Raw genomic sequence first — 19,910 nt, forward strand, 5'->3', positions numbered from 1 at the left:
ATGGATAAATGAATCTGAGCAGCATTTAGGAAGTAAAACTGGCAAGACTTCACACTAGACACAGAGGTTTCTGGAACTATGCCCCAGAGGGTAGAGCGAGAGCATTTCTATTAAAAATTCATTTAAATTATACTGAATGTCTTCCATTTTCTTTCATTTGAAACTTTTAAATTTGCAATAAAAATGCCCTCAGCTTACCTAGATAAACTTTCTTGGCACCGTGCCCTAACATGAACCATCAGCTCCAAAGCAAATGACAGTAAATCTCACTATTTCCTTTGCAAGTGCTAAGATACCTAAGGTTTGGTATCAAACATCTTCACTCATTAGGGATAAGAATGCTATTCAAAGCTAGAAGTTCTGATGTTTATTTAATATTGACTCATAACAGTTTTGATAAGGAATCTATTAATATCTAATCACCTGATAATTAAGTCTTCCATTCTAATATTGTGTTTATTTTACAGTTAAGGACAATGAGCATAACTTCCAAAATAAATGTTAAACAATGATGATGTACATATTCTTGCTTTGTTCCTAAATGTCTCCGAAATATCATTAATATTTTACTACTAAATATTAAACTGATTATTAGTTTATCATGTTTAGAAAGTACCTACCCATTCCAACATTAACACCCCTTTTCTTAAAAGCTCATTTATAAAAGATCACTATTTAATTGTAACACAAAAATTAGGTCGTTCAGCCAACCACACTACAAAATCTATCTTCTACCCTCGAAGATTTAGAAATATATTTCACTTTTATATTTGCATTATAAAAAGAGTAACACAGTTTAAAATAACTAATCATAAACTCTTCCACAGAACATTAATAAACAAACTATAGAATATAATTGTTCTCTACTACCATTTTCCTACAGAAAGGATATAAAAACTTACTACAACCACAACAACAACAACAACAAAATCACTGTTTAAAGGAGATACTAACTATGGCTAGTACATTTTTAATATTTTCATATTTAAATTTCAAATGATCAGAGTTAAACACATGTTTAAATAAGTATTAAAATTACCCACTAAGAAAGCAGCAGTCTTACCTGTAACGAACATGAAAAGAATGGTCTTCTCTCATGCTTATCAAATTTTCCTCCATCGAGTCATATTATAAGCTGGGTATACTAAGAAATTATTTTATTTTGTGCCAATCCAGCTCTACAATGTAGAATTGTTGCAGAACATTGTCCGGTTAGTATATTAATGAGTTGGTGTTAATACATCCTAAGCTCCTGCTTCTTCTTTATTAATAATGAAAGGAGGTCAATGTCAGACAGCTTAAAGGTTCAAAATGTGTCCCAAATCCTTGCATCTCTGGCCCTTTCAGCAGCACTTCAGCAACATTTCTGCAAAAGGAATACAAATGTTTTGCTTGAAGTCCTATTTTCAAAGAATAACATATATACATCCAGCAAAAGCAGTTAGAGGGAAGTTTATAATAATACAATCTTACCTCAAGAAGCAAGAAAAACATCAAATAAACAAGCTAAACTTGGATGTAAAACAACTAGAGAAAGAAGAACAAACAAAACCTCAAGTTAGTAGAAGGAAGGAAATCATAAAGATTAGAGCTGAAATAAATGAAATAGAGGCAAAGAAAACAATTGCAAAGATCAATGAAACTAAAAGCTGGTTCTTTGGAAAGATAAAATTGATAAACCTTTAGCTAGACTTATCAAGGATAAAAGGTTCGAGAAGACTCAAATCGGCAGAATTAGAAATGAAAAAGGAGAAGTTACAACTCACCCCATAGAAATTCTAAGGGTCATAAGAGACTACTATGAACAATTACATGCCAATAAATGGACAAGCTGGAAGAAATGCACAAATTCTTATAAAGGTACAATCTCCATAGACTGTGAACCAAGAAAAAACAGAAAATATGAACAGAACAATCACAAGCACTAAATGTGAAACTATTATTAAAAACCTCCCAACAAACAAAAGTCCAGGACCTGACGGCTTCCCAGGCCAATTTTATCAAACATTTGATTCTTTGCGACCCCATGGACTATACAGTCTATGGAATTCTCCAGGCCAGAATACTAGAGTGGTTGCCATGCCCTCCTCCAGGGGATCTTCCCAACTCAGGGATCAAACCCAGATCTCCCACATTGCAGGTGGATTTATTACCAGCTGAGCCACCAGGGAAGCCCGTCAAACATTTAGAGAACAGTTAACAACTATCCTTCTGAAACTTTTCCAAAAAATCAGAGGAAGGAAAACTTCCCAACTCATTTTATGAGGCCACCATCACCCTGATACCAAAACCAGATAAAGATACCACAAAAAAAGAAAATTACTTTTTATGATTAAAAAAAAAAAAAGCTCTCCAGAAAGTGGGCATGCTGCCAAGTCGCTTCAGTCATGTCTGACTCTGTGCGACCCCATAGACGGCAGCCCAACCAGGCTCCCCCGTCCCTGGGATTCTCCAGGCAAGAATACTGGAGTGGGGTGCCATTTCCTCCTCCAATGCATGAAAGTGAAAAGGGAAAGTGAAGTCGTTCAGTTGTGTCTGACTCCTAGCGACCCCATGGACTGCAGCCTACCAGGCTCCTCTGTCCATGGGATTTTCCAGGCAAGAGTACTAGAGTGGGGTGCCACTGCCTTCTCCGAAAGTGGGCATACAGGTTACATAACTCAACATAATAAAGGCCATATACGATAAGCCTGTATCCATTGTTTTCCCATCTAATTGCCATGAAGTGATGGGACTGGACACTGGAAACAGTGACAGACTTTATTTTCTTGGGCTCCAAAATCACTGCAGAATGTAATTGCAGCCATTAAATTAAAAGATGCTTGCTCCTTGGAAGAAAAGCTATGACCAACCTAGACAGCATATTAAAAAGAGACACATTACTTTGCCAACAAAGGTCTGTCTAGTCAAAGCTATGGTTTTTCCAGTAGTCATGTATGGATGTGAGAGTTTTCCATTAAAAAAGTGCCAAAGAATTGATGCTTTTGAACTGGGGTGTTGGAGAAGACTCTTGAGAGTCCCTTGGACTTCAAGGAGATCAAACCAGTCAATCATAAAGGAAAGCAGTCCTGAATATTCTTTGGAAGGACTGATGCTGAAGCTGAAGCTCCCAAACTCTGGCTATCTGATGTGAAGAACTGACCCACTGGAAAAGACCCTGATGCTGGGAAAGATTGAGGGCATGACGAGAAAGGGATGACAGAGGATGAGATGATCAGATAGCATCACTGACTTGATGGACATACGAGTTTGAGCAGCTCTGTGAGTTGGTGATAGACAGGGAAGCCTGGTGTGCTGCAGTCCATGGAGTCACACACAACTGAGTGACTGCACTGAACTGAAGGAGACAAAAGACCCGTACTCTGAAAACTATAAGATGCTGATGAAAGAACTTGAAGATGACATAAACAGATGGAAAGATATACCATGTTCGTGGATTGGAAGAATCAATGTTGTCAAAATGATTATACTACCCCAGGCAATCTACAGACTCAATGTAATCCCTATCAAATTACCAATGGCATTTTTTCAGAGAAGTAACACCAAAAAAAAAATCTCAAAATTTGTATGGAGACACAGAAGACCCCGAATAGCCAAAGCAATATTTAAAAGAAAAACGGAGCTAGAAGAATCAGGCTCCATGACCTCCAACTATACTACAAAGCTACAGTCATCAAAACAGTATGTTACCAGTACAAAAATAGAAATATAGACAACAGAACAGGATAGAAAACCCAGAAATAAGCCCATGCACCTATGGTGAATTAATCTATGACAAAGGAGTCAAGACTACACAATGTTGGAAAGAGTCTCTTCAACAAATGGTGCTGGGAAAACTGGACAGCCACATGTAAAAAAAAATGAAATCAGATCATTCCTTAAGTCCATACACACAAAAAAGCTCAAAATGGATTAAAGATCTAAATGTGAGACTGGACACTATAAAACTCCTAGGGGAAAACATAGGCAGAACACTCTAACATACAACACAGCAACATCTTTTTAATCCATGTCCCAGAATAATGGAAATAAATGCAAAAATAGACAAATGGGACCTACTTAAACTCAAAAGCGTTTGTACAATAAAGGAAATGATAGACAAAATGAAGAGATTGGGAGAAAACATTTGCAAATGATGCGACAAATAAGGAATTAAGTCTCCAAAATTTACAAAACAGCTTATTAGGCTTACTAGCATCAATACAAACAACCCACTCAAAAAATGGGCAGACCTAAATAGACATTTCTGCAAAGAGGACGTACAGATAGCCAATAGGCACATGAAAAGATGTTCAACATCACTAGTTATCAAAGAAATGCAAATCAAAACTACCATGAGATATCACCTCACACCAGTCAGAATGGCTATAATCAAAAAATCCACAAACAACAAATGCTGGAGAGGGTGTGGAGAGAAAGAAACCCTCCTGTACTGTTGGCAGGAATGTAAACTGGTACAGCCACTATGGAGAACAGTATGGATTTTCCTTAACAAAGAGCTACCATATGACTCTGCAATCCTACTCCTGGGCATATACCCAGAGAAAAACATGGCCCAGAAAGATACATGCACCCCAATGTTCACTGCAGCTCTGTTTACAACGTCCATGACATGGAAGCAGCCTACATGTCTGCTGACACAAGAATGGATAAAGAAGATGTGGTGCACATATGCAATAGGCTACTACTCGGCCATTAAAGAATGAAATAGGGTCATCTGAGGCACCATGGGTGGGCCTAGAGAATGGCATACTGAGTGAAGCAAGTCAGCCAGGAGATATATCAGACGACATCCCTTACATAAGGAATCTAAAAGAAATCGGGCCAATGGACTTATTTACAAAACAGAAAGAGACTGACTCATAGACTTAGAAAATGAACTTATGGTTGCCGGGGGAAGGGACAGGTTAGGGACTTTGGGAAAGTCACGTACACACTGCTGTATTTCAAATGGATAACCACCAAAGACCTATTGTATAGCACATGGAACTCTGCTCAATGCTATGTGCCAGTTGGATGAGTCGGGGGGTTGAGGGAGAATAGATACATGTATATGTATGACTGAGTCTCTTTGCTGTTCATCTGAAACCACCACAACATTGTTAATCAGCCATACTCCAATACAAAATGTTTTTGGTGTTAAAAAAAAAAAATTAAACATATATGCATCTAATAAGGGAGCACCCAATACGTAAAACAAATACTAATAGATACAAAGGTAAAAATGAATAAGAATACAATAATAGTAGGAGACTTTTCAACACTCTACTCACTTCAGTGGATAGATCTTTCATTCAGAGAATCAACATGGCAAAAGAGATACTCAATAATATAACAGAGCAGTTAGACTTAATTGACATTTTCAGGACAGTACATCCAAAAAACCAGAATATAGATTCTTTTCAAGTGTATATGGAACATTTTCCAGGACTGATCACATACCAGGGCATAAAAGAAGCTTCAGCAAATTTAAGAGTATAGAAATTAACTCAAGTATCTTTCCTGACCATAACAGCATGAAATCAGAAATTAACCACAGAAGAAGAAATGAGGAAAAAAATAATTACATGGAGATTAACCAACATGCTACTAAAAAACACCAATGGATCAACAAGGGAGTCAAAGAGGAAACTGAACTACAACCTTTAAGGTAACAGTTAAGAGAAACAAGGTGAAAATAAAATATATGTGCTTACATAAATAAAATTTTACATATGTGTGTCTGTGTGAGTGTGTATGTATTCCTGGAATCCAGTGTTATAAACAACCCCATAGGTTAGTTAGTCCAACATATTACTACAACATTCCCAGAAAGGTTACAAGGCAGCTAATCCTAATTTTGAATAGTCCTTTTAGCAAGCTATTCCATATTTTGAGGAATCTTTCCATTTCTATCTATTTCTCTCTTCTACTGCCATCCAGTAAAGCCGAACTCCTTTTCCACATAACATCCCTTTAAGTATTTCAGCTATAACATAAACTATACTCTAACTAATAGACACTCACTGCTTTGTTAATTAACTATAGTTAGAGAGGATAGTAGGGAACAGAGCAGGGGGAGAAAGGTAGAAAGGATTAGTCTAGAGGGACTTCCTAGAGCAAGTGAGGTTTTTGTATTAATAACCAATGTGGCATATAAGAAACACAAAATATTACTCCTCTTATCCTCTCTCTTGGCCAACAAATGAAGCAGTATCTTAAGAAAGGAGGAAAAGATGGGTAACGGTTATTAAACCAACAAATCTTCTCTTTTTCCTTTTGTTTAGAATTCCATTGTACTTTTTTTCTTTAATAAAGTACATTAAGGGAACTGGGCTTCCCAGACGGTGCTTGTGGTACAGAACCCACCTGCCGCTGCAGGAGACATAAGAAATGCAGGTTCAATTCCTTCAATCCCTGGGTCAGGAAGGTTCCCTGGAGGAGGGTATGGCAGCCCACTCCAGTATTCTTGCCTGGAGAATCCCATGGACAGAAGAGCCCGGCAGGCTATGGTCCACAGGGTTGCAAGGAGTCAGACATGACTGAAGCGACATGGCACGCAGGCACATTAAGGGAATTAGCATATTCAGAGCAAGAGCTCCAAAGTGCATTTAAATTACACAACAGCTAAACTGTCAATTAAACTGTTTTTCACTACCACTTTGAGGTTTAGGTTATTTATAGTATGGGGCAGAAGGTGAGGTATTAGAATTAAGTTAAATTACAATTTAATTGAAATATTTTTCCAGCCGTGGTATCATAATGAAATCCCCAAGCTCACCAAGTATTTAAAAAAAGAAAAAGTTGACTTCATACTTATTAAAATATAAGTATTTAATTAAATTAACAAATGTATAAATGGTGCTCCAAAATACCTTACTTGATTAGGACTGCATACAGAACTGTAAAAAATGTAATTCACCATTTTACCAAGACAATTTATAAATGGTTTTACTATTTTCATGGGAGAGTATCCCCCAAAAGTTACTCTTAAATTCAATCTCTGTAACAATTAAGTAGTATTTATCTTACATTTAGTCACCAAACAAACAAGTAATTCTTTTTTTGCCACTTTATTTTTTTAATTGAAGGATATTTGCTTTATAGAATTTTATGGCTTTGTCACACATCAACCAGAATCAGCGATAGGTACACCTCCCTCCTGAATCTCCCTTCCATCTCCCTCCCCACCCCACCCTTCTAGACTGTCACAGAGCCCCTGCTTGAGTTCCCTGAGTCATACAGCAAATTCCCAATGGCTATCTATTTCACTTATGGTATCGTAAATTTCCATGTTACTCTCTCCATACATCTCGGCCCCCTCCCTCCTCCCCCCGCCCCCACCCTATGTCCTTAGGTCTGTTTTCTATGTCTGTTTCTCCACTGCTCCCCTGAAAATAAATTCATCAGTACCATCTTTCTAGATTCCATATATATGTGTCAGTATATGCTATTTATACTTCTCTTTCTGAGTTCACTCTATATAATAGGTTCTAGATTTGTCCACCTCATTAGAAATGACTCAAATGTGTTCCTTTTTATGGCTGAGTAGTATTCCATTGTATATATGTACCACAGCTTCTTTATCCATTCATCTGTCAATGGACATCTAGGTTGCTTCCATGTTCTAGCTATTGTAAATAGTGCTGCAATGAACATTGGGGTACATGTGTCTTTCTCAGTTTGGGTTTCCTCAGGGTATATGCTTAGAAATGAGATTGCTAGGTCATATGGTGGTTTTATTTCTAGTTTTTTAAGGACTCTCCATACTGTCTTCCATAGCAGCTGCATCAGTTTATATTCCTACCAGCAATGCAAGGGGGTTCCCTTTTCTCCACACTCTCTCCAGCATTTACTGTTTGTAGACTTTTTGATGATGGCTATTCTGACTGGTGTGAGGTGGTATCTCATTGTAGTTTTGATTTGCATTTCTCTAATAATAAGCCATGTTGAGCATCTTTTCATTTGTTTGTTAGACATCTGTATTTCTTTGGAGAAACGTCTGTTTAGGTCTTTTTCCCGCTTTTTTGATTGTGTTGTTTGTTTTTCTGATATTGAATTGTATGAACTGCTGTGTATTTTGGAAATTAATTCTTCGTCAGTTGTTACCTTTGCTATTATTTTCTCCCATTCCGAGGGGTGTTTTCTCACCATGTTTGTAGTTTCCTTTGCTGTACAAATGCTTTTTTAAGTTTAATCAGGTACCACTTGTTTATTTTTGTTTTTATTTCCATTACTCTAGGAGGTGGGTCATAGAAGGTCTTGCTTTGATTTATGTCATCGAGTGTTCTGCTTATGTTTTCCTCTAAGAGTTTTATAGTTTCTGGTCTTACATTTAGGTCTTTAATTCATTTTGAGTTTATCTTTGTGTATGATGTTAGGAAGTGTTCTAATTTCATTCTTTTGCATGTAGCTGTCCAGTTTTCCCTGCGCCACTTATTGAAGAGGCTATCTTTGCCCCACTGTACATTCTTGAACAAACAAGTAATTCTTTATTCAGTGATTCATGTTGCAAAAATCTCTAACCAGTTTATTAACAATATGTTCATTCATGCTCCACATGGAGTTAACAAACTTACTGCATATTTTTATATATTACTAGTACAACACTAATAAAATTTACAATAATATTAAATCATAAATTTTTCATTAAGATAAGAAAATTTAATAACAGGACCAGGAAATGGAATGGAAATTACAGGTTTGAAAGAATATTAAGAAGTCATCAAGTTTAACTTCTACCTCCATTAAGACTTACAACTAATAATTTACAAAGAACACATATGCCCTTAAAAGCACCTCCCAGGTTTAACAGCAATGCTCCAAAAACCACACTACTAACAAAATTGTTAACTTACAGCATTTTTTGGTCTGACTATAGATAAAGAGAAAGCATTAAGTATTTTCCATATCCTAGAAACTGACAGAAGCATGTAGACTGCCTCATGTCTAATTACCTGATTCGGAAGTCAAAACAGGCAGACTCCCCAGTTACATACCCAGTCAGACTTCTAGACACTGTCCAAGGTATGCAATCAGCTGCTGCTGCTAAGTTGCTTCAGTCATGTCTGACTCTGTGCGACCCCATAGACAGTAGCCCACCAGACTCCCCGTCCCTGGGATTCTCCAGGCAAGAACACTGGAGTGGGTTGCCATTTCCTTCTCCAATGCATGAAAGTGAAAGTGAAGTCGCTGCAATCAGAGTAAACAATAAATCCCAGACTTGATATACTTCACTGGCAACAAAGTATCTTCAAACTAGGTGACTAGGAAAAACGGGATAGACAGTTACAATTACACCTGATCTTTGAATGGGTCTGAACTCCACAGGTCAGGAGAAAGTGAAAAGTGAAAGTGAAGTCGCTCAGTTGTGTCTGACTCTTTGTGACCCCATGGACTGCAGCCCACCAGGCTCCTCTGTCCATGGGATTTTCCAGGCAAGAGTACTGGAGTGGGGTGCCATCCACACTGTTGGAGAAGGGATAAGATACCCACTCCAGTATTCTTGGGCTTCCCTTGTAGCTCAGTTGGTAAAAAATCCGCCTGCAATGTGGGAGACCTGGGTTCAATCCCTGGGTTGGGAAGATCTCCTGGAGAAGGGAAAGGCTACCCACTCCAGTATTCTGTCCTGGAGAATTCCATGGACTGTACAGTCCGTGGTATCACAAAGAATCGGAAATGACCGAGGAACTTTCCCTTCACTTCACTTCACAGATGTAGAACCATGGATACAGAGGGGCCAAATGTAAAATTATTAATGGATTTTCCACTGCAAAAGGAGTCAGCACCCCACACCTCCACAGTTTTCAAGAGTTAACTGTGTATTTCTTGTACTTATTTCAATTTACTGGAGAAAGCAATGGCAACCCACTCCAGTATCTTACCTGGAGAATCCCATGGCCAGAAGAGCCTGGTGGGCTACAGTCCATGGGGTCACAAAGAGTCGGACATGACTGAGAGACTAACACATACACATTTCAATTTATTTAAACTATCTACTCCTGACTGTAACCTAAATGCCAATAACTTTTGGTCTGGTTCTTTCATTCATGTATCTCTATATACTAGTAAAACCCATTTGATATTAAATATAACTTACTTTTCTTGCCTCCAGGTTTGATAATTTAAATTCTTTAATCTTCTTTTATCTTAATAATTCCCTCTAAAGTACAATACTCAAATTCCCCAAATCCCTTTCAGTTGTGATGTTTCAAATCAGACATAGTAGCTGTTTATAAATTAGAACTGGAATAAATATTGAGGAAGAATGAAGGACATATTCAAATAAAATTCTTCCACTTTAGAATTCAGGGTACAGGTTAGAGCAACAATACACATCATAGTGCTAATGGGGTAGCAAAGTAGGATGCCGAAACATCCTCTTATAAAATAAACTCAAGTAACTACCTTAGGTAAACTACTTTCTGTCAAATTAGGTATCTGTAAGCATACACTAATTTATTTGTAGATGGTCTAAATATGGCTTGTCATCTGATCCATCCATCTATTTCTAGTTACATTTTATCTGAAGGATATAGAGGCAACACGATGGCAAGTATAAGGAACAATGCATGTAAAATTCAGAGTAGGAAGGTAAAAGCAGGAAGTTTAGAGTATGCAGAGTGTAAGAAAAAGCAAAAGCTATAGTAAGCAAAGTCCAACAAGAGTTCAGAGCTTGATTTCAGTGTGGCAGGTGTTGAGCCAATCAAAGAAAAATTACTCTGCCATCAGAATATAAGACTGATGTGAGAAATTAGTGCCTAAAGAAAGTGCAGTCAGGATCAAGAATGACTAGGTACTTGATTAAGTAACCTAGCTAAGAGTACCTACAGAAAAATGAAAATAATGCCCTATGGCTTGAAGAGGGGCAAAGGTCAAACAGTGACAGCAGCTTCCAAGACTTCCAATTATGAGGATAGGTGGAACAGTAGCAATATGCACAGTAACTGATGAACTGGACTGTAACAGTCATACTTCAGAGATGAAATAAATGGAATATTTATATTACACTTGTGCTTGGTAAGTGCTATGTTCACAAGAAACAAAAAGATATCAAACTTAAGATAATTTTAAATCAGATGAAACTTGATAAATGGGGAAGGATGGGGGTGGGGGAAGTAGAATGAAAAATTAATATTTCTTAGATTAAAATTTGTAAAGTACCAATGAGATTCAAATGTTAAAAACTGTGATGATTCAGTGGCAAAATTAAGGAGAAATTGCTAAGGGATAAAAAAATAAGGCAATGCAAAAAAAGTCTGATTCTTTATTCAACATATTTTCTACCAATAATATAACTGTTGCATAATACTGTGAATTAAACATAATTTCAGATTATACGCATCTGTGTATCTATATCTATCTATACTGTTACATACAGTTTTAGTGTTAACTGATAACTGTCATGTATATCCAATGTAAATTACATAATTCCAAATTAATAAAAAAAAATAATAGTGCATAGTAAAGCAGATCATTTCTTTCTCTATCATTCTGGAGAAAATTTGCCAGAGTATGCTATAAAAGCTGTATCAATAAAGTTTTCTTTTAGCAAATCTATAATCCTAAAGTACGTACATCAACCAAGGTTACATCTTATGGCTAACCTTTAAGTTTGCAACAATCAGTGTAAGTCTATAAGATGTTAGGCCAAGTCAGGTTAAAAAACAATAACTAACAGTGTAACTGCTTACTAAATATATATTTTATTATAAAGATTTTCTAATAAGCTGCTTGTGACCACTGATCAGCAAAATAAAAAGAATAAATTCAAAGAATAGATTAGAATAATAGTTCTAGATTCCAGGTAAATCTATATCTTAAAGGCACACCATCAGTCAGAAGAGTTCTTATTTATTTTGAAATTAATCCTCATGGATCATTTTGAAAAACAGCAAATACATGCAAAGTCAAAGCACTATTGATTTTAAACTCTTGCATTTATTCTTGGCAGATGAGAACAAAAGAAATTTAGGTTCAGGGCTGTGGACATTAAAAGGCCAAAACAATGAATGCAACGATTTCAAAGTGGTATAATCCAAAAACAATTTTAGTAATAGAGGGATTCCCCATCATAAAGTGGTATAATCCAAAAGCAATTTTAGTAATATAAGGATTCCCCATCATAAAGTGATATAATCCAAAAGCAATTTTAGTAATATAAGGATTCCCCATCATAAAGTGGTATAATCCAAAAGCAATTTTAGTAATATAAGAATTCCCCATCATGTTTTCAAAGGCTTACACCTAAAAGTTCACCATTCTAAACAACTAAAGTATACATAACCTTCCATTTTGGTGAAGAATATTTATATTTCTATCCATCATATAAAGCTAAAAGGACTTCAAAGAATATGCTCCCTGGATAATCAAAATACTAAAAAAAGTCATACATGAAATTTCAAATTAGATACATACTAAAACAAAATGGAATCTAGAAGAAAGATTTCACTAGTTCAAGCCTTCATCTCAGCACCGCTGTTTAAGAGTGAGGAAGGACCAAGTGTATGAGGCTACTTACAAGAGACATGCTGAATGTTCATAGTCAACAAAAGTTTCCAACAGTCTCTACATGAAGCGCTACAGATACGATCATTACTGCACAGGCAGCCTCCTAAGTGTCTTAGGGTTTGGCAGCCCATGATAAAACAGAAAGAAGCTGAATACTGAATATTTTCCTGAGGGGAAGGTGATAGACTAGAAAGGGGATCTATTTTTAGATTATATATGGAGCCAATAGGAATCATGCCAGTGACCACGCTAATCATTGAAACTGCTGAATGGGATATATGAGGTAGTTGCCTAAAAATTTCAAGAACCAAAGGAAGTTTCTTTTATGCAACAGCTCTAACCTTGGTTACCTTTTCCCCCTGCAAAGCAGTTAATGAATCAAAAATCCTATTTCAACAAGACTACTTACTTATATTTAAAAATATAAATATGTCCAACTAAAGGAGAAAAGTCTCATCTGTGTTCATTAGAATAAAATTAGTAGTTTTCTCCCTATTACTTGGTCTTATTTCTCCTCAAAGTGAAGTCCAGAGTTTAGAAATAATGTTAATTTTCCCTCCTATAAAAAATTTTGAATATACTGTACTTTTAATCATTAGTAAAATCAATAACCTTTTGGAGGAGTTTCAATTAAACATATAAGTGACCTTTAGTTAATTACTGTAAACATGAAAAATTGGATACAAAACAGTATTTTAATATCAAGGTTATATATAGAAGACACAATGATAATTTTTTTTAAATTCTAAATTCAATCAATTCCAATTATATTTTCAGTACGTTACAAATGACTACTCAGGTTATAAGGCCAGGTAATCACAAGAAAACTGTCTGCAATCCAAAAACCCTATGATTCACATTAAGCCCGATTTCCTTAAAATAAAAATACCCTAAATATATACATTAATCCTTGTCCTTTCCAATCTGTACCTTTTGCTAATAAATAAGTTATTGGATAAACAATGCAATTAATAGGAGCTCAAAGACTACAAAATAAACATCATCTTATGAACACAATACTATGACAGAAAAAAAAGAAATACTTACTTGTAAACAACGGGGAGAACATAACTTGGAGAAAAACTGGTCACCAAGTCACCAGAAAATATGACTCACAGCCTTTTACTACTACCAATGTTGGTCAGCCATCAGCTTAAACCAATTAATACATGAAGAACTAAATAGTGAAAGAGAAAAGAAGTGGTTCCTTCTACTGAGCCTTGTTCTTGAATTAGTAAATGACAATGAATCAGTTCTCTTAACAGAAAAACTCCGAAATGACAAAACTGGTTTCAAACACATTTTTAAGGAGAAATAAATCCCAAATGTAAAATGATTATATATGCCTTAAAAGAATCCCTAGAGCATTTGAATTCAGAATTCTTCACAGGAAAATATAACTGCTTTCTCCTTCCAAAAGTTATCATCATTCTGTGTGAAAATGTTTCTATTCAATTCAGTAATATTTTGAGATGATATTGGAAGAATAATTCTAAGTTAAAAGGACTAACAGAAGTTTTTTTGAAGCAAGGAAATCTGTTCTGCAACTTGAAGGATGGGTAAATCTTACTACTAGGTAAATTGAGAAAAGGCATTTTAGTCACGGGGAAATGCTCACACAAAAGCAAAGGGGGTGGGACTGTAGAGAAAGTGTGCCACTTTCTGGGGTTAGGAGTCAGAAAAGAGAAGTCTAAGAAGGCACTAAATTGTGAGGGACTCTGAATATACATGTGGCTGAAGGAGTATTTGGCCTTGTATTTGTATGATGAGAAATCTTGTGATTTTTTCAAAGAAGGAACTGAAAAGTTGGACCTGTGTTAGGAAGATAAACTGACAGACAGAAGAAAGTTAGTTCAAAAACTCCAGAAACCATTATTGAAAATAAAGCCTTCTCTCCTCATCTCACAACACCAAGCAAACTGCTTTGCACAGAATCAATGTCCAACAAACTTTTTTGATTTCTTGCCTGAAGAAGATAAGAACTGTAAAGAGGCAAAGAATCGTATGGTAGTGAGAAAACCAGACTTGAGTACATTTCTGCTCCACCGTAAAAAGGATATTTATATTTATGTAAATAACTCAGGAAGAATCTTACTCTTATATTTTTATTGTTTTTATAAGGACAATTAGAAGGATATTGAAAGTGTTATGTAATTTATAAAGTATTGAAAGGAGAACAGCTGTCCAAAGAGAAGGGCTGAAATATTTCTGCATAGTTCACAGCAAAACACATCATATACAGGCATCTTAAAAGTGGGATTATGTCTCTACAAATGGAATCCAGAGACCTGGAGATTTAAAGAAACACACAGAAGCAGCTGGGACTTGGCCATGGTTTGAATCTCTGCACAGTGACTAGTTACTACTTAAATGATCTAGTTAAACTCTCAGGGTTGATTTGGCATAGTGAAACTTATCCAACATGTGTCTTGGTGATTAGAGATACGATTCACAAAAAGCACCTCAATGCCTGGCTCTGGTACTTAACAAAAGTACTCAATATAGTAGAAATAATCATAATTGCCATTGTTATTTTTAAAAATCACATGTCTATTAGATTTAGAATGCTAGTCTAAATCTATGTCATGTTTTCAATTTTAAAATTCCAGAGATCTAATTACAAAGTTTTTATCTTTTAGGTAGATTAGAGGCATTTTATGCTTAAGAACAAGGCCATTTTAAAAACTACTATATTCTATCTTTGTTTTAATTAGCCTAGTACCAAGTCTGAGATTTATATTAAAACACTGTAACACTGCATGTCTGATTTAATAACAGAAGTTAATACAACTAAACAGCTTATCCAGCCAAAGAGGATTTGGAGGGAATGCCTTCTAAAACAGTAACACATAACTTTTTACTCTGTATCAACTTCAAGGTAAGCTGTCCCTCCTCCCCTGAGCCTCCACACTACACACACACTCACACTCACACGTCAACCAAAAGCGATCTGCCCCCTTTAAACGAAGATTAGTGACTTCTAAACGGTCAGCCAACGCTGCCTCTTGAATAACGACAAGCCAAGCAAAAATGGCATTTATCAGGTAATCGCACAGGTGATTATCAAGCCGGAAATCTTCCCTGCACCCTTCTAAAGTGGCAGCTTCAAAATTCAGCTTCCCACACAGGCCACCAGAGACTCCAATACAAGCCGAGTGAAAGGAAAGCCAAGAATCTACTTCGTTTAATTCCACGGGAGGGTTATATTATACATTAAAGCAAATAAAATTTCCACCCTTAGTCGTTTTCTTTAAGAGTTCAAATGATACCAGTTTAAAAATGAGCTAACTGGTTACCATTAAACAAGGAAACTATAGATTTCTTATTATTCCAAGATACTCTAGATTTTCAGGAAAGGGCTTTCTTGACATTCAATGCTTACTAAAACTTTTTGCAGCAACTATCCATTTCTATGGTAAAGCGACAGGTTGATTTCCCCAGAGTCCATTAACTTCAATATGGTAAACGCAGGTGTCTGACAAAGGCTGCCTGCTCTAGACAGCAAACTCACCACTTCAAGAAACGCCATCCTTCTCGGATTTAATTCCACGGGGTTGCGCGCTTTTGTTACTCACACTCAGAATACGTAAGTTGTCCTCATATCGTACTGTCCTTTTTATTAAATGAACAAACTAGGGAAGAAAGCCCTTAGGATGTACTCTAATTTTTAAATGTCCAACCTGAAAGAAACTGAGTGCTCGACCCGGAGCGGGCTACTCCTCACCCCGAATTTCTGATTTCTCGACTTGCGTCCCCGCGACCACTCCAGCCCCCTCCTGACGCGAACAAAGGAGATCGCCCCCTGACCGTGGACACAGAGCCCGCCCCCCACTCACTCACACGCCCCGCTCCCTGTCACCTCCCTCCGTCTGGCGTCCACAAACGCCCCTCCAAACTCACCTCCCGGGGGCCGGCGAGTGCAGGGAGCGCGGCGGAGACGGCGAAGCCGCAGCAGCAGCGGCCACCTGCGCAACAGGCGGGTGGCAGCGGCCGCTCCCGCGGCAGGTCCCCAAGCAGAGGCACGGCGGGAGGCCGGCGCGCGCCCCCCGCCCCCAGGTCACGTGGCCCAGAAGTCCCGATCCCTCCTCACCGCCCCCAGCGCCGGCCGCCACGCCAGGGTCCCGCAGCGCCGCCCGCGCGCTACCGCGCCCCCCGTCTGCGCCTGCGCCCAGCTCCAGACGCGCCCATTCAAACCGACAACGCCCCGCGTCTTTCGGACCCGCCAATGGCCGGCGGCAGGCGGGGCGATCGGCGCGCTGCCTCCGCCCCCCGGGCTGGGCTGGGCTCTGCGTGTCAGGTTGAGGGGGGGCCTGTGGGCTCTTAGTCCCTCCGTTGCTCAAGGGTCTGTCCTCAACCACCAAACCGAAGTTATTAATACTTTCCTGCCCTCCCGTTTCTTCTTCAGGCACTGGCGAGTGGGCGAAAAAATATCGTCCACAAAGCGTCCTTCAGACGGGTCTGGCCGAGACCAGAAAGACCACTGAAAGACGGGAATCCCAAACAAGTGCCTCCTGCCCTGAAGGCTTGGTGCCGGCCCAGAGGCTGTCTCCCAGCGGCATTTGTGGGATGTTTAGAAAAAGAGGGCTCTGTGTAAGGAACAGAGGGCCCCGTGTGAAAGTTTGAACAAGGCAGCCTCAGTTCTTGAGGCTGTGACAATTCCTGGTGTTCCCAGCTGTTAAAAAAGCAAACTTGTGTTGACTGCAGAATCGCTGGTTCCCAGAAAAATTGGAAGGCATCTCTGCTGCGTTTTAAGCAGCTCCATTCCAAATACGCTTTATTTCCGCTCATTTCCTCTTCATATCAAGTTAACTGAAAAATGGGTTTGTTCTTTACAAAAATATTAAGATTATAGTCTCTCTTGGTTTAATTATCTGATGAATTTAATCGGATTATTTCTCAAATATATCTTTCTCCACTGAAATGAAGTTGAAATGTTTTTACAGGCTTAAGAATGTGTTAAGAAAACTCCAGTTTCAGTATCTCTCTGGAAGATGGCCGTAACCAGTGATTCAAGCAACATTCCTCTTATTAGGAACGCGTTACGGAAAAGTGGCTAAAATAACAGCTTTGGCATCAAACTAAACCTAGATTTGAGTTTTGTCTCTGCCACTTACTGGTTGATTGACCTTGAACAGGTTGGTGGGTTAGTCGCTAAGTTGTATCCGACTCGCGATCCCACGCCAGGCTCCTCTGTCCATGAGATTCTCCAGGCAAGAATACTGGAGTGGATTGCCATTTCCTTCTTCTTGAATGGGTTAGCTTTATCCTTTTTAGCCTTAGTTTCCTCAAATGTAAAACACAGATAGTAGATCCTCTTTGAATAAGGGTGGTTGTGATACTTAAGTGAGGTAAGTTTTAAGTGGTTAACCTGAATGCTCAATAAATGGTACCTATTATCATTATTGTCAACCACTACCCTAAATATCACTACCCTAAATACCCTACCTTATAAACACTTGAATTAACTGGCTGGTCTGGGGAGGCCTTACAAATAGCTGTGAAAAGAAGAGAAGTGAAAAGCAAAGGAGAAAAGGAAAGATATAAGCATCTGAATGCAGAGTTCCAAAGAATAGCAAGGAGAGATAAGAAAGCCTTCCTCGGTGATCAATGCAAAGAAATAGAGGAAAACAACAGAATGGAAAAGACTAGAGATCTCTTCAAGAAAATTAGAGATACCAAGGGAACATTTCATGCACAGATGGGCTCGATAAAGGACAGAAATGGTATGGACCTGACAGAAATGGTATGGACCTAACAGAAGCAGAAGATATTAAGAAGAGGTGGCACGAATACACAGAAGAACTGTACAAAAAAGATCTTCATGACCAAGATAATCACGATGGTATGATCACTCACCTAGAGCCAGGCATCCTGGAATGTGAAGTCAAGTGAGCCTTAGAAAGCATCACTATGAACAAAGCTAGTGGAGGTGATGGAATTCCAGTTGAGCTATTTTAAATCCTGGAAGATGATGCTGTGAAAGTGTTGCACTCAATATGCCAGCACATTTGGGAAACTCAGCAGTGGCCACAGGAATGGAAAAGGTCAGTTTTCATTCCAATCCCAAAGAAAGGCAATGCCAAAGAATGCTCCAACTACTGCACAATGGCACTCATCTCACATGCTAGTAAAGTAATGCTCAAAATTCTCCAAGCCAGGCTTCAGCAATACGTGAACCATGAACTTCCAGATGTTCAAGCTGGATTCAGAAAAGGCAGAGGAACCAGAGATCAAATTGCCAACATCCGCTGGATCATGGAAAAAGCAAGAGAGTTCCAGAAAAACATCTATTTCTGCTTTATTGACTATGCCAAAGCCTTTGACTGTGTGTGTGGATCACAAAAAACTGAAAAATTCTGAAAGAGATGGGAATACCAGACCACCTGACCTGCCTCTTGAGAAACCTATATGCAGGTCAGGAAGCAACAGTTAGAAATGGACATGGAACAACAGACTGGTTCCAAATAGGGAAAGGAGTACATCAAGGCTGTATATTGTCACCCTGCTTATTTAACTTATATACAAAGTACATCATGAGAAATGCTGGGCTGGAAGAAGAACAAGCTGGAATCAAGCTGAGAGAAATATCACTAACTTCAGATATGCAGATGGCACCACCCTTATGGCAGAAAGTGAAGAGGAACTAAAAATCCTCTTGATGAAAGTGAAAGGAGAGTGAAAAAGTTGGCTTAAAGCTCAACATTCAGAAAACGAAGATCATGGCATCTGGTCCCATCACTTCATGGGAAATAGATGGGGAAACAGTGTCAGACTTTATTTTTGGGGGCTCCAAAATGACTGTAGATGGTGATTGCAGCCATGAAATTAAAAGACACTTACTCCTTGGAAGGAAAGTTATGACCAACCTAGACAGCATATTCAAAAGCAGAGACATTACTTTGCCAACAAAGGTCTGTCTAGTCAAGGCTATGATTTTTCCAGTAGTCAGGTATGGACGTGAAAGTTGGACTGTGAAGAAAGCTGAGCGCTGAAGAATTGATGCTTTTGAACTGTGGTACTGGAAAAGACTCTTGAGAGTCCCTTGGACTGCAAGGAGATCCAACCAGTCCATCCTAAAGGAGATCAGTCCTGGGTGTTCATTGGGAAGACTGATGCTAAAGCTGAAACTCCAGTACTTTGGCCACCTCATGCGAAGAGTTGCCTCATTGGAAAAGACTCTGATGCTGGGAGGGATGGGGGCAGGAGGAGAAGGGGACGACAGAGGATGAGATGGCTGGATGGCATCACCGACTCAATGGACATGAGTTTGGGTGAACTCCGGGAGTTGGTGATAGACAGGGAGGCCTGACGTGCTGCAATTCATGGGGTTGCAAAGAGTCAGTCACGAATGAACGACTGAACTGAACTGAACTATTTCAGGTATTATAATCCCTTCTTACTCATCTTTTTGGGGTATTGAT

At 38.4% G+C, this 19,910-nt stretch overlaps 1 protein-coding gene across 1 annotated transcript in view; it reads right to left on the reverse strand.

Moving 5' to 3' along the window:
• Nucleotides 1–1,305, reverse strand: part of GPSM2 (G protein signaling modulator 2) — a 34,424-nt gene extending 33,119 nt beyond the window's left edge. Inside the window, exon 1 of the mRNA XM_052637468.1 lies at nucleotides 1,064–1,305. Coding sequence (XP_052493428.1) covers nucleotides 1,064–1,119 — 56 coding nt within the window. The 5' untranslated portion in view covers nucleotides 1,120–1,305. The remainder of the gene's footprint in view (nucleotides 1–1,063) is intronic.
• Between the last annotated feature and the right edge of the window lie 18,605 nt (nucleotides 1,306–19,910).

This window comes from Budorcas taxicolor, chromosome 3 (assembly GCF_023091745.1).
Source record: "Budorcas taxicolor isolate Tak-1 chromosome 3, Takin1.1, whole genome shotgun sequence".
Classification (NCBI taxonomy): Eukaryota; Metazoa; Chordata; class Mammalia; order Artiodactyla; family Bovidae; genus Budorcas; species Budorcas taxicolor.